Source organism: Scylla paramamosain, chromosome 32 (genome assembly GCF_035594125.1).
Source record: "Scylla paramamosain isolate STU-SP2022 chromosome 32, ASM3559412v1, whole genome shotgun sequence".
NCBI classification, from domain to species: Eukaryota; Metazoa; Arthropoda; class Malacostraca; order Decapoda; family Portunidae; genus Scylla; species Scylla paramamosain.
Window position 1 is genome coordinate 11113687 of NC_087182.1, and position 14983 is coordinate 11128669.

Genomic DNA, 14983 nt, shown 5'->3' on the forward strand with positions numbered 1-14983 from the left:
AGGGACATAACTAAAGAGAAAAGAAAAGAAAAAAAGAAGAAAGACTAAGAACAAAATCAAGTTAGGAATGTCGAAGAGTAGAAAGTTGATTGTGAATCGAGAGGGGAGGATAGATAGATATATGAATGAAAACGCAGACAAAAGTTTAGACACTCAAGCAGAGATAAAGCAACACGTGACACACGAAGACAGCAGCAGAAGGTGAGCCTCCAGGTGGTGAGTTGTCGCTGCAAAATACGAGTGAGGTGAGGGAAAAGTTGATATTGCTTGCGTGTACACTGTAACGTCAGCTCTCTCTCTCTCTCTCTCTCTCTCTCTCTCTCTCTCTCTCTCTCTCTCTCTCTCTCTCTCTCTCTCGTCGCTGCCCTTCCGGTGACGCACGTCCTCACCACCACCACCACATCACTACCACTATTCCGTCACCATCACACCACCACTACTACCACCCCTATGCCTTCACCACCGCACCACCACCACTACCATCACTATGCTGCCACCACCACACTATCGCCATCGGCACCACTATGCCGTCACTACCACGCTACCACAGCTACCAACACTATGATGTTGGTAGCTGTTATGGTATGGTTATGTTATGGTGGTGACAATTATGTTGTCACCACCACCACTACCACCATTATCATCATGTCGCCACACCACCACCACCACACTACACTACATCACATCATCATCACATTAACACCACACCAGATCATTACTTTCCTTCTTTAGTTACCTGACTCTATCGATGGATTAGGTCAGGTCTCTCTCTCTCTCTCTCTCTCTCTCTCTCTCTCTCTCTCTCTCTCTCTCTCTCTGATAATAATAATAATAATAATAATAATAATAATAATAATAATAATAATAATAATAATAAAAATATCTTTTGCTCACCTTCTTTTTCAAATAGAGATGTCCTTGTGGTCTTTCATCATTTATTCCTTCCTTCTTCCTCGTACTCATTTCCTGGTTTCTTTTTTTCGTCTTCTTTTCTTCCTGTGCCGTCTCTTCCTTCGTCGACTTTTCCTTTCTCTCCTCTTTTGTGAATCCTTTCTTCTCCTTCTCCTTTGTTTTTACTTCTTCCTGCGTCTTCTGTGTTGTTATTTCCGCGCTCTTTTCCTTTTCCTTTTTTGCTGTCTTCTTACTTTCCTCTTTTTCCTTCTCCCTTTCTTTTTCTATTTCACTATTTTCCTTCATCTTTTCTTTTGTTTCCTTTGTTTGCTTTGCGTCACTTACTTTTATTTTAGAGTTTGTTGGCTCGACACCTTTTTCATATTCCTCCTCGTTTTTATCCACTTTTTTCATACTGCCGTCATCTTTTATTCCCTCGTTCTTTCTTTCTTTCCTCGCCTTATCCACCCCGTTATCCTCACTACCTCGTCTTATTTTCTTGCTTTCGTCTTCTATATCATCATCTTCGTCGGTTCCTTCCCCCCTCTCTAATTTGTCCTTGTATTCTATAGTCTTCTGTAACTCCGTGTTATGCTTCTGTTGGAGGAAGACCTGCAGGGAACTCTTGAAGCTCTTATTGCCACGGAACCTCTTGAAAAGTGCTTCAGACTCTCCTGCTGGGGACTTCTGATTATCCCTCGGCGACTCAGGAGAGCTTAAAGGGCTCGTGTTTGGCCCTTCAGAACTTGGAGGTGACTCGGAGACCTTAGATTCTGTAGGAGGGGCTGAAGGAGAGCTTGTGATCTTCTCTGGGATCTCAGGAGAGCTTATGGGGTCCTCTTTCGGTGTCTCAGAACTTCTTGAGGACTGTGGAGCTTTCTTCGGTATCTCAGGGGGGCTTTGGGAGGACTGTTGAGCTTTCTTCGGTATCTCAGGGGGGCTTTGGGAGGACTGTTGAGCTTTCTTCGGTATCTCAGGGGGGCTTTGGGAGGACTGTGGAGCTTTCTTCAGTATCTCAGGGGGGCTTTGGGAGGACTGTTGAGCTTTCTTCGGTATCTCAGGGGGGCTTTGGGAGGACTGTGGAGCTTTCTTCAGTATCTCAGGGGGGCTTTGGGAGGACTGTTGAGCTTTCTTCGGTATCTCAGGGGGGCTTTGGGAGGACTGTTGAGCTTTCTTCGGTATCTCAGGGGGGCTTTGGGAGGACTGTGGAGCTTTCTTCAGTATCTCAGGGGGGCTTTGGGAGGACTGTGAAGCTTTCTTCGGTATCTCAGGGGGGCTTTGGGAGGACTGTGGAGCTTTCTTCAGTATCTCAGGGGGGCTTTGGAGGACTGTTGAGCTTTCTTCGGTATCTCAGGGGGGCTTTGGGAGGACTGTTGAGCTTTCTTCGGTATCTCAGGGGGGCTTTGGGAGGACTGTGGAGCTTTCTTCAGTATCTCAGGGGGGCTTTGGGAGGACTGTGAAGCTTTCTTCGGTATCTCAGGGGGGCTTTGGGAGGACTGTGGAGCTTTCTTCAGTATCTCAGGGGGGCTTTGGGAGGACTGTGGAGCTTTCTTCAGTATCTCAGGGGGGCTTTGGGAGGACTGTGAAGCTTTCTTCGGTATCTCAGGGGGGCTTTGGGAGGACTGTGGAGCTTTCTTCGGTATCTCAGGGGGCTCTCGAGGGATTTTGGCACTTCAGGGGGAATTTTGGTTGACTTTGAGGCTTTTTTCGGTATCTCAGGGGAGCTTGCCGGAGATGAATGCTTGGAAGTGGAAGACGACGAGGACTCCGTGGCAGACATTGTTGTGTTGTGATTTTCTCTTTGTTTCAGCTTGAATGTGTTGTTGTGGCAGTGATGATATTACATTGCCTTCTCCTTCTCGTTGTTTGTCTTTCTTATACTTTATTACCAGAAAGTTTTAATTTATTAACTATGTGGTACACTGATTCTTTTTTTCTTTATTTTGCTTTCATGTAATTTCTGGTCAGGCTATTTTTTTTTTTTTGTTGTGTTGAAGGTTCTTTTCTCTCTTTCTATTTCATCTTTGAACTGTATTATTTCTGTCACGCCTCACACAAACTATTCATCAAAATATTTCTAAGAATTTTCTTCGTCATTTGTAACATACGTATTTTCCAAACACAATCCGTAACACTGTGCGCATCTCTGGGTATCACCAGCAATGCTTTATGGCACTTATGACTTGCTATGGCACTTGAAAGCACGACACTGACATATGCATAAAATACACTGACATTAGCATAAACGGAATATCGACACACGCATGCGTATACAACACACCACCGAGTTAGACAGCTTGCTATCTTGATATCTGCGAGTTTTATCTCTTGTCGTTCGTTTTTGTTATATTTTTTCTTTCATTATTTTTTGACAATTTTCATGTTGCCAGAATGGGGGAAAGGGAGGAGTGAAGATAAGAATATAGGTAACCGAGACACTGAGAGAGGGAGAGGGGCAGAGGATCGTACGGAATACTGTGAGTGGTGGTCGGGACTACCCAACAGACTGATACAGACGCACACACAGACACACTCGTCCGCCGCGGCCACTCCACTTGTTACCTCCTTCCGCCCCGTCACTCCGCACTCGCTTGCCACTCTTGCTGTTCCACCTGACACACGGCTTTCCTCCTTCTCCACACGGCTGGTGGCAGGCTTCTTGACGGCAGGACAGGCAACGTGCCTCACAAAGCTAGTCGAACTCAGCCCGTCCGCCCGCCGTATCAGGGCTCGGCTTCGTAATCATGTTTCCGCTCGCCAGTTGCCAGCTACGAATTACGAGGGTGAGGCGTTTCCTCCAGTGGCTCCTCATCCTCCACAGGGGTGATAGTGACGCGGTACCACACCCCTTATCATAGTTCCCACTGCTCTCTCCCTCATCCTCCTCTTCCTCCTCCTCCCTACTGCTACTACTACTACTACTACTACTACTATAACTATCATCCACTACTACTACTGTGACTGTTACACTACTACTATGATGCTGCTGTTGCTACTTCTTGCTCTTATCGTTGATATCCCACGTGTGTGTGTGTGTGTGTGTGTGTGTGTGTGTGTTGCAAGGAATGCAACACATTTTCTCGTAAGACAATTTTCTCGTAAGACGTCGCTGCTCCTGATGGGATTATGTTTTGCCCTATTCCGTCAAGGTACTGTGGTTGTCTGGAAGCCATTATGAAATAATTGTAATTGATGGTGATGGTGGTGGTGGTGGTGGTGGTGGTGAGGAAGGAAGCGGATAGAGAGAGAGAGAGAGAGAGAGAGAGAGAGAGAGAGAGAGAGAGAGAGAGAGAGAGAGAGAGAGAGAGAGACGAACTCTGGAGAAAATAATATAAGAGAGTTCTTAGAAATTACAAGAAAAGGAGAGGCAGGACGGAGCAGAATAGGAAGAATATGGAGAAGGAGAGATAGGAAAAGAGACAGTGAAGAAATATTAAGTTAAATACTACGAAGGAAGAACCCTTTGGGGCACAACAAGAATGAGAAAAGACAACAATATATAGAAGGAAAATAAGAAAAGAAAGATATATTTGTTATAATAATAATTCAAGAACCATTTTTCATTCGAAAATCCATCTTTTCCCTTCTCCACTTCCTTGCCCTCCTAGAAGCTTCTTATCACTCCTTCCATCTCCTCTTATCTTCTCCTCCATGTTGCATCATATTCTGTTTATGTGCTCATAATTCTCCTCCTTCCTCACATAACTTCAGCGGTCATTCGTTTCAAAACAGTTCTGCTTCTCTCGTCTCCTCACACTAATCTGCGTTTTATTTTTTTCTGACCTACGCAGAGGGAGGGAGAGAGAGAGAGAGAGAGAGAGAGAGAGAGAGAGAGAGAGAGAGAGAGAGAGAGAGAGAGAGAGAGAGAGAGAGAGAGAACTGTTATCAGTCTATAATGGCGTCGTTGAAGACAGTTGTCATCGTTTTATCATCAGTGACTTCCGCTACAAGTGGATCCGTTGCAAGAAAAGAGAGAGAGAGAGAGAGAGAGAGAGAGAGAGAGAGAGAGAGAGAGAGAGAGAGAGAGAGAGAGAGAGAGAGAGAGAGAGAGTGTGGGTGTGTGTGTGTTTGTGTGTGATGTCAGCAAAGACAATCTCTCTCTCTCTCTCTCTCTCTCTCTCTCTCTCTCTCTCTCTCTCTCTCTCTTACTGGGAAAGATTTCATATTGCCTTAAAAGGAATGGTATAGCACATTTGTGTGATTACATGACAGTACTCCTCCTCCTCTTCCTCTTCCTCCTCCTCTTCCTCCTCCTCCTCCTCCTCCTCCTCCTCCTCCTCCTCTCATTACTAACAACAAAGAGAAATACAATGAAGCCAATAAGATAAAATAATAATGTTTAGCTAATAACAGATGAAGTCTCGTCATGATCGTACGGTTTAATGATCATGAAAGATTTACAATAAACTGAGCAAATTAGAAAAGTACGAGTATGTATATGCATTTGCATTGCAGTAAATTAATTTAACATAACCAAGTGTAAGTTATGTAATGAAACGGATGCCTAACATACGACTTATATATAGCTATCTGTATGCATTTATGTATGTGTGTGTGTGCGTGTGTGTGTGTGTGTGTGTGTGTGTGTGTACGAGTATATATATATATATATATATATATATATATATATATATATATATATATATATATATATATATATATATATATATATATATATATATATATATATATATATATATATATATATATATATATATATATATATATATATATATATATATATATATATATATATATATATATATATATATATATATATATATATATATATATATATATATATATATATATATATATATATATATATATATATATATATATATATATATATATATATATATATATATATATATATATATATATATATATATATATATATATATATATATATAATTGATTAAGTGAATATGATAACAGTCTTTCTAACTACAGTATTATATATATATATATATATATATATATATATATATATATATATATATATATATATATATATATATATATATATATATATATATATATATATATATATATATATATATATATATATATATATATATGGCTTTGCATTCTCCGTTTTCTCTTGTTCTGAGCCTTTCTTTATGGATGATAATTGTCCCCACTCTCACCTTTCTCGACAGCTTTGTTTGTACATTTTGTGCACCTGAATTTCACGTTACTAATGCCAGTGGGAGTTAGAGAATAGAACATTACTATTGAACACTAGAACATTGACGCTGGAAGCATTAACCTGTAGCCAGACATTGCACTTCATCCTCGCAATAAAGCACAGTGAGCAACAAACAAAAGCCTACAGTAAATTAAGTCATACGCGTCACCCACGTAAATTACGTTTTCTATAATTAGTGTACTGCTTACATCTGTAAGGGAGACTTGTCTAAGTGTTAACAACGGCGAGCATTGGACTTCATGGTCAGGCAATAACAAGTATTAAGAAATAAGACTGTTAAATATCTACTCTAACAATGTAATCTATTTTAATTTATTTATTGATTTATATATTATTATTATTCATTTTATTTATTTATTTATTTATTTATTACATTTTATTTATTTATTTATATCAAGAGCAATCTTGTGTACAGGCTGCTACGAGCAATGGCAGACTGAAGTGGCCAATTTACCGCCAAATATACACGGGAGAATGACAGAGTTGCAGTACCCATGGTCTAAACTGATGTTTTTGTAGACGCTCAAATCAATTTTACAAGCAAGAAGATATCAATCACCTTCATAACATAGGCCTTCCCGCAGCACATTTTATTATCTTCCATCTGTTTTTCCACCTCCTCTCATTTAAATTTAATTTCTTCTCTCTCTCTTCCTTCCGTACAGTTCATTTACAGAGGACTTCTAGCAACAAGGCGTGAAGGTTAGTAAAGGGATGACTAACTGTGTTCTCATCTCGGTTCTGTCAGTAAGGTGAATATTAATACCTTGGTCAGTTTATCCCTTTCCCAGTGAAGGTTCAATAAAATAGATGGCATAATGCAAACCCTTCTCATAATTATCAATCTACTACTCTAAACTATTAATATTGTAATATTGTAATGTGTAATCTCTCTCTCTCTCTCTCTCTCTCTCTCTCTCTCTCTCTCTCTCTCTCTCTCTCTCTCTCTCTCTCTCTCTCTCTCTCTCTCTCTCTCTCTCTCTCTCTCCTTTCACTACATTGCCTGAATGGGATCAACTTCCACCGTATTGTCATTCAGTTCATCCAGTACTCGTACATTCACACCCAATCTCTCCATTTATTCTCAGACAGATGCTCGCAGGGTAAATCCTCACAAGCTCGCAATAGTTATGGAAGAAGCACTGAAATGTACTCAACATCGATGAGGAAGCAGACAAAATGGTCACCGCATTAACAAGAAAGCAAACAACATTAGTCAGAAAGAACCAAATCCTCACATCAATAATGACGAAGCGGACAAAATGTTCAACATAGAAAATGGCGAAGCAGATAAAAAATCTCACAAAATTAATGAGAATGGAAGAAAAAGCTTACAGAAATAATGAGAATGCAACAAAATGCTCACATCAATAATGACAAAGTACACAAAATACTCACAACATTAATAATGGGAATGTAAACGAAATGCTCACAACATTAATAATGGCGAAGTAAACGAAATGCTCACAACATAAATGAGAAAGCAACAAAATTTTGAGAGTCAGCTGGACGACCATGCAGCGAAGTCTTTTTTTTTTTTTTTCTTCTTCTTCTTCGACAAAATTCCCAACAAACGTTTACTGATTAAACTAAAATCAAACAGTATCCCAGGCGACGTAGTGAGATGGGTAGAGAACTGTCTGAACAACCGTAAACAAAGATTAGTTATAAATGGAAAAGGATCCAAGTGAATTAATGTTTCCAGCGGGGCGTCACAGAGGTCAGTCTTAGGACCTGTTCCCCTCCTTGTTTATATAAACGACATAGATAAGAGTGTTACCGTTATAATATCGAAGTTTGCTTATGACACCAAAATAGTGAATACCGTAGTTTCAAATGAACAAGTAAAATAAAATAAACAATCTAGACAAGTTATCAGAGAGGGAGCAAACCTGACAAATAATTTTTAATACTGGTAAGTGTAAAGTGTTGCATATAGGGCATCGAAACGAAAAAGCAAAGTATATTTTGAATGGTGCCCAACTTAAAAGTGTAGACACCGAAAATGATTTAGGAGTAACTATCGAATAACCTAAAACCTACCTTGCCAGGAATGTTCAGAAGTCGTAAAGAAATCAAATAAAATTAATCGGCAGATTAATTGTATCTAAAGATACAATCATCACTATATACATAACTCCCTGGTTTGTCCTCTTTTGGAATATTGCGTTCAAGCATGGTGCCCCTATTACCAGACAGATATATTAGAACGAGTTCAGCGTAGAGTAACAAAAATTATACCAAACCTAAGAAACAAATCATACGAAGAGCGTCTTAAAGAATTAAATTTATTCCCATTAACTCAAAGAAGACTAAGAGGCAACTTAATACAAATATTTAAAATAATAAAAAACGTTGATAACATGGACTGCAGTAAGTATTTAACGATAGACTATTCAAATTACACTCGAAGAAATAGTTGTAAAATTGTCGGGAAATCCTTCAACTTTCATGAATCAAAAAAAATTTTTTTCCAATCTTTGGAATGGGCTTACTCGAGACGTGATAGACTGCAATACCGTAGAGAATTTTAATTTCGATAAATATTTTTCCTTAAATCCGCGGTTAGCAGGATTTAAGGAAATGGAGGAAATGAAGGCACGTCATTTCATCTATTTTCATTCTTTCCTACAAAAACTTCCTTCGGATTTTTTTACTTCTCCCACCCCGTAACGTATTTATTTCCAACCTTTTTCCTGTATGGCTTTTGCTGGAGGGAGTGGAGGGTATGGAGAGTATTCTGCCTTGTCCTTTTCTTCTACTATCACCTTAGTAGTCTTTGGACAAGTCACCTCGTGAGAACCGCAAGGTCAGCTATAGCCTGTATCTCCATGTAACTCTATGTAACTTCATTTTTACGTAGGACACCAGTCAGGGACAACAACAACAAAAAAAGAAAAGAAAGAAAAGAAAAGGCCCACTAAGCTGCAAGTCCCAAAAGAGTCAGAAACGGTCATAAAAAATTAAAAGATAAGCGTCTTGAAACCTCCCTCCTGAAAGAGTTCAAGTCACAGGAAGAAACGACAGAGAGTGGTAATAAACGGCTCGAAATCCGAGTGGGGTCATGTAATTAGTGGGGTGCCACAGGGATCAGTATTAGGGCCATTGTTATTTCTAATGTATATCAATGACTTGGATAGTGGAATTAGTAGTGATTTTAGTAAATTTGCGGATAACACAAAGATAGGTAGATTGATTAGGTCAGAATCGGATGCCATCGCCTTGCAGGCAGACTTAGATAGAATGAATGAATGGACGGATAGATGGCAGATGCAATTTAATATCAATAAATGTAAAGTGCTTAGCGTAGGTAGAGGAAACCCACACAATAGGTACACATTAGACAACCAAACTCTGGTAGGTACAGGGTACGAGAAAGATTTAGGAGTTATAGTTAGCTCTGAACTCCGTCTAGGGAAACAATGCATAGAAGCAAGAAACAAGGCAAATAGGGTACTAGGATTCATTTTTAGGAGTGTTAAAAGTAGAAGGCCGGGAGTAATATTAAAGTTATACTTGGCGCTGGTCAGACCTCATCTAGACTACGCGGTGCAGTTCTGGTCCCCACATTACAGGAAAGATATAGGTCTATTAGAATCAGTACAGAGGAGAATGACTAAAAGGATACAGGGGATGAGGAGTATTCCTTACGAGGCGAGGTTGAAGCTGTTAAATTTACATTCCTTAGAGAGACGTAGGTTAAGAGGGGACCTGATAGAAGTCTTTAAGTGGTATAAGGGTTTTAACAAGGGAGATGTAAGCAAAATTCTTAGGATCAGCAACCAGGGTAGAACAAGAAATAACGGGTTCAAGCTTGAAAAATTTAGGTTTAGGAAGGAGATAGGAAAAAATTGGTTCTCAAATAGAGTGGTAGATGAGTGGAACGGACTCAGTAATCATGTAGTTAGTGCTAGGACACTAGAGAGCTTTAAGAGAAGATTAAACAAGTTTATGGATGGGGATAGCAGATGGAAATAGGTAGGTGTGTTTCATACAGGGACTGCCACGTGTAAGCCTGGTCGCTTCTTGCAGCTTCCCTTATTTCTTATGTTCTTATGTTCTTAAATACAGAAGCAGGAAGAGAGTTTCAGAGTTTACCAGTGAAAGGAATGAATGATTGAGAATACTGGTTAACTCTTGCATTACAGAGGTGGACAGAATAGGGGTGAGAGAAAGAAGAGTCCTGTGCAGCGAGGCCGCAAGAGGATGGGAGGCATGCAGTTAGCAAGATCAGAAGAGCAGTTAGCGTGAAAATAGCGATAAAAGACAGCAAGAGATGCAACACTGTGGCGACGAGAGAGAGGGTGAAGACAGTCAATTAGAGGAGAGGAGTTCATAAGACGAAAAACTATTGATTCCATCCTGTCTATATACATAAGAACATAAGAACACAAGATAATAAGAGAAGCTGCAAGAAACCATCAGGCCTACATGTGGTAGTCCCTGTATGAAACCTGTATGAATTATTTCCACTATCATCCCCATCCATAAATTTGTCTAATCTTCTTTTAAAGCTGCTTTTTGACTCAGCACTAACTTCCTGATTACTGAGTCCGTTCCATTCATCCACCACTCTGTTTGATAACCAATTCCTTCCTATCTCTTTCTTAAACCTAAATTTTTCAAGCTCGAACAAAACAGCGGTATAAGTGGAACCGCCCAGCATACATGTGAAGCATACTCCATACATGGAGTATGCTTCACATGTATGCAGGGCGAGAAAAACTGGCGGAGACGACTCAAAACAACTAACTTCATAGAAGCTGTTTTAGCTAGAGATGAGATGTGAAGTTTCCAGTTTAGATTATAAGTAAAGGACAGACCGAGGATATCCAGCGTAGAAGAGGGAACAGTTGAGTCTTACTGAAGAAGAGGGGATAGTTATCTGGAAGGTTGTGTCGAGATGATAGATGGAAAAATTGAATTTTCGAAGCATTGAACAATAATAATTTTGCTCTATCCCAATCAGAAATTTTAGAGAGATCAGAAGTCAGGCGTTCTGTGACTTCCCTGCATAAGCAGGGAAATCACATAGACGTGTTTTCATAGACGTCCATCCCTGAAGGAATGGACGTCTATGAAAAGACGTGGGAAAGTGCAGGGTGGTATCATCAGCATAGGAGTGGATAGGACAGAAAGTATAGTTTAGAAGATCATTAATGAATAATAGGAAGAGAGTGGGTGACAGGACACAGCCCTAAAGAACACCACTGCTAATAAGGAGAAGAACGGTGATTATCTACCACATCGGCAACAGAACGGTCAAAAAGGAAAATTAAGATGAAGTTGCAGAGAAAAGGATATAAACCGTAGGAGGGTAGTTTGGAAATCAAAGGTCTATGCCAGACTCTATAAGAAACAGCGAAAGTTTCACCAAATTCCTTTAAAGAGAATGACAAAAAATCGGTAAGGAGGCCAGAAGATCACGAAATCACCAGTATAGCGAACAGGACTGAAACCCCACTGGCAATCAGATATAAGACAGTGAAGTGACAGATGCATAAGAATCTTTCTGCTAAGGATAGATTCAAAAACTTTAGAGAGGCAGGAAATTAAAGCAATAGGACGGTAGTATGAGGGATTAGAATGATCACCCTTTTCAGGAACAGGCTGAATGTAGGCAAACTTCCAGCAAGAGAGAAAAGTAGATGTTGATAGACATAGTTGGAAGAGTTCGACTAGGCAAGGCGCAATCACGGAAGCACAGTTTCGGAGAACAATAGGAGGACCCCACCAGGTCCATAAACCTTCCGAGGTATAAGGCCAGTGTGCGCCTTCCAGCTTGGTAAGAGCACACAAATCTATCAAGACGTGCTCCCGAGTAGCTGTAGACGAATTAGAGGTGTATCATTACAGACCAACCAGTCCCTTTGTCACTCCTGAAACTGGTGCCTTTGTCACTCCTGAAACTGGTGCCTTTGTCACTCCTGAAACTAGTGCCTTTATTATTCCTGGAGCTGGTGCCCATGTCATTCTTGGAACTGGTGCTTGTCTCACTCCTGAAACTGGTGCCTTTGTTATTCCCGGAACTGGTACCTTTGTCACTCCTGGAACTGGTGCCTTTGTCACACCTGGAACTGTGCCTTTGTCACTCCTGGAACTGTGCCTTTGTCATTCCTGGAACTGGTGCCTTTGTCATTCCTGGAACTGGTGCCTTTGTCACTCCTGGAACTGGTGCCTTTGTCATTCCTGGAACTGGTGCCTTTGTCATTCCTGGAACTGGTGCCTTTGTCATTCCTGGAACTGGTGCCTTTGTCATTCCTGGAACTGTGCCTTTGTCATTCCTGGAACTGGTGCCTTTGTCATTCCTGGAACTGGTGCCTTTGTCACTCCTGGAACTGTGCCTTTGTCATTCCTGGAACTGGTACCTTTGTCACTCCTGGAACTGTGCCTTTGTCTCTCCTGGAACTGGTGCCTTTGTCACTCCTGAAACTGGTGCCTTTGTGAGTCCTGGAACTGGTGCCTTTGTTACTCCTGAAACTGGTGCCTTTGTCATTCCTGGAATTGGTGCCTTTGTCACTCCTGAAACTGATGCCTTTGTCATTCCTGGAACTGGTGCCTTTGTTACTCCTGGAACTGGTGCCTTTGTGAGTCCTGGAACTGGTGCCTTTGTCACTCCTGAAACTGGTGCCTTTGTCATTCCTGGAACTGGTGCCTTTGTTACTCCTGGAACTGGTGCCTTTGTCATTCCTGGAACTGGTGCCTTTGTTACTCCTGGAACTGGTGCCTTTGTTAGTCCTGGAACTGGTGCCTTTGTCATTCCTGGAACTGGTGCCTTTGTCATTCCTGGAACTGGTGCCTTTGTTACTCCTGGAACTGGTGCCTTTGTGAGTCCTGGAACTGGTGCCTTTGTCACTCCTGAAACTGGTGCCTTTGTTACTCCTGGAACTGGTGCCTTTGTCACTCCTGAAACTGGTGCCTTTGTCATTCCTGGAACTGGTGCCTTTGTTACTCCTGGAACTGGTGCCTTTGTGAGTCCTGGAACTGGTGCCTTTGTTACTCCTGGAACTGGTGCCTTTGTGAGTCCTGGAACTGGTGCCTTTGTCACTCCTGAAACTGGTGCCTTTGTCATTCCTGGAACTGGTGCCTTTGTCACTCCTGAAACTGGTGCCTTTGTCATTCCTGGAACTGGTGCCTTTGTTACTCCTGGAACTGGTGCCTTTGTCACTCCTGAAACTGGTGCCTTTGTCATTCCTGGAACTGGTGCCTTTGTTACTCCTGGAACTGGTGCCTTTGTGAGTCCTGGAACTGGTGCCTTTGTCACTCCTGGAACTGGTGCCTTTGCCACTCCTGGAACTGGTGCCTTTGTCATTCCTGGAACTGGTGCCTTTGTTACTCCTGGAACTGGTGCCTTTGTGAGTCCTGGAACTGGTGCCTTTGTCATTCCTGGAACTGGTGCCTTTGTCATTCCTGGAACTGGTGCCTTTGTTACTCCTGGAACTGGTGCCTTTGTCACTCCTGGAACTGTGCCTTTGTCATTCTTGGAAGTGGTGCTTTTGTCACTCCTGGAACTGTGCCTTTGTCATTCCTGGAACTGGTGCCTTTGTCACTCCTGGAACTGTGCCTTTGTCATTCCTGGAACTGGTGCCTTTGTCACTCCTGGAACTGGTGCCTTTGTTATTCCCGGAACCGGTACCTTTGTCACTCATGGAACTGGTGCCTTTGTCATTCCTGGAACTGGTGCCTTTGTCACTTCTGGAACTGTGCCTTTGTCACTCCTGGAACTGGTGATTTTGTCACTCCTGGAACTGTGCCTTTGTCAGTCCTGGAACTGGTGCCTTTGTCACTCCTGGAACTGGTGCCTTTGTCATTCCTGGAACTGGTGCCTTTGTGAGTCCTGGAACTGGTGCCTTTGTTACTCCTGGAACTGGTGCCTTTGTCACTCCTGGAACTGGTGTCTTTGTCACTCCTGGAACTGGTGCCTTTGTGAGTACTGGAACTGGTGCCTTTGTCACTCCTGGAACTGGTGCCTTTGTGAGTCCTGGAACTGGTGCCTTTGTGGGTCCTGGAACTGGTGCCTTTGTCAGTCCTGGAACTGGTGCCTTTATCAGTCCTGGAACTAGTGCCCTTGTCATTCCTGGAACTGGTGCTTTTGTGAGTCCTGGAACTGGTGCCTTTGTCACTCCTGGAACTGGTGCCTTTGTCATTCCTGGAACTGATGCCTTTGTCATTCCTGGAACTGGTGCCTTTGTCATTCCTGGAATTGGTGCCTTTGTGAGTCGTGGAACTGGTGCCTTTGTGGGTCCTGGAACTGGTGCTTTGTTAGTCCTGGAACTGGTGCCTTTATCAGTCCTGGAACTGGTGCCTTTGTCAGTCCTGGAACTGGTGCCTTTGTCAGTCCTGGAACTAGTGCTTTGATTACCCCCGGAGCAAATTCTAGAATTCTATCGGCCGTTTCTATTTTCCCTTGTCTTGCCATGACTTCCACTGCTTCATGAAAGGAGTATCAGGACACCTGCAGTACTGAATTGGCCAAACTGACTGGAAACCTATTTCCATCATTTGAGGAGGGGGATAATAAATTAAACAGTATTTTGGCTTTTTCATTATTTGCATGTTTCTTTATATATTTACATATTTGTAACCCTTGCCCAAACTCTTCTACGACAGAAAATAATCAGGGGCATCACCCAACACGAGACAATTCGGGGGAGAAGAAAGGAAGGGTAATGCTCTTTCTGTACGTACAAGTGTGATGGTCGAATGTTTGCGAGAAAGAGGAAGAATAATGTTTTCTATGTACAAGTGTTATGGATGAATGTATGGAAGAGAGAGGAAGGGTAATGCTTTCCATGTACAAGTGTGATAGATAACTGTTTGGTAGAGACAGGAAAAAATAATGCTCTGTACAAGTATGATGGATAACTACTTGGGAGAGAG

General features: G+C 41.7%; 2 protein-coding genes across 2 annotated transcripts; one reads left to right on the forward strand and one right to left on the reverse strand.

Moving 5' to 3' along the window:
- Positions 1-12071, reverse strand: LOC135088873 (DNA ligase 1-like). The gene is made up of 3 exons (XM_063983935.1): positions 11962-12071; positions 2347-2562; positions 1-2242 (listed from the first exon to the last, which is right to left on the reverse strand). Exons 1-3 carry the CDS (start codon positions 12069-12071, stop codon positions 754-756), a joined length of 1815 nt encoding a protein of 604 aa, XP_063840005.1. The 3' UTR covers positions 1-753.
- Positions 12070-14461, forward strand: LOC135088874 (fibroin heavy chain-like). The gene is made up of 2 exons (XM_063983936.1): positions 12070-13814; positions 13867-14461. Exons 1-2 carry the CDS (start codon positions 12070-12072, stop codon positions 14459-14461), a joined length of 2340 nt encoding a protein of 779 aa, XP_063840006.1.
- Positions 14462-14983: the final 522 nt, after the last annotated feature.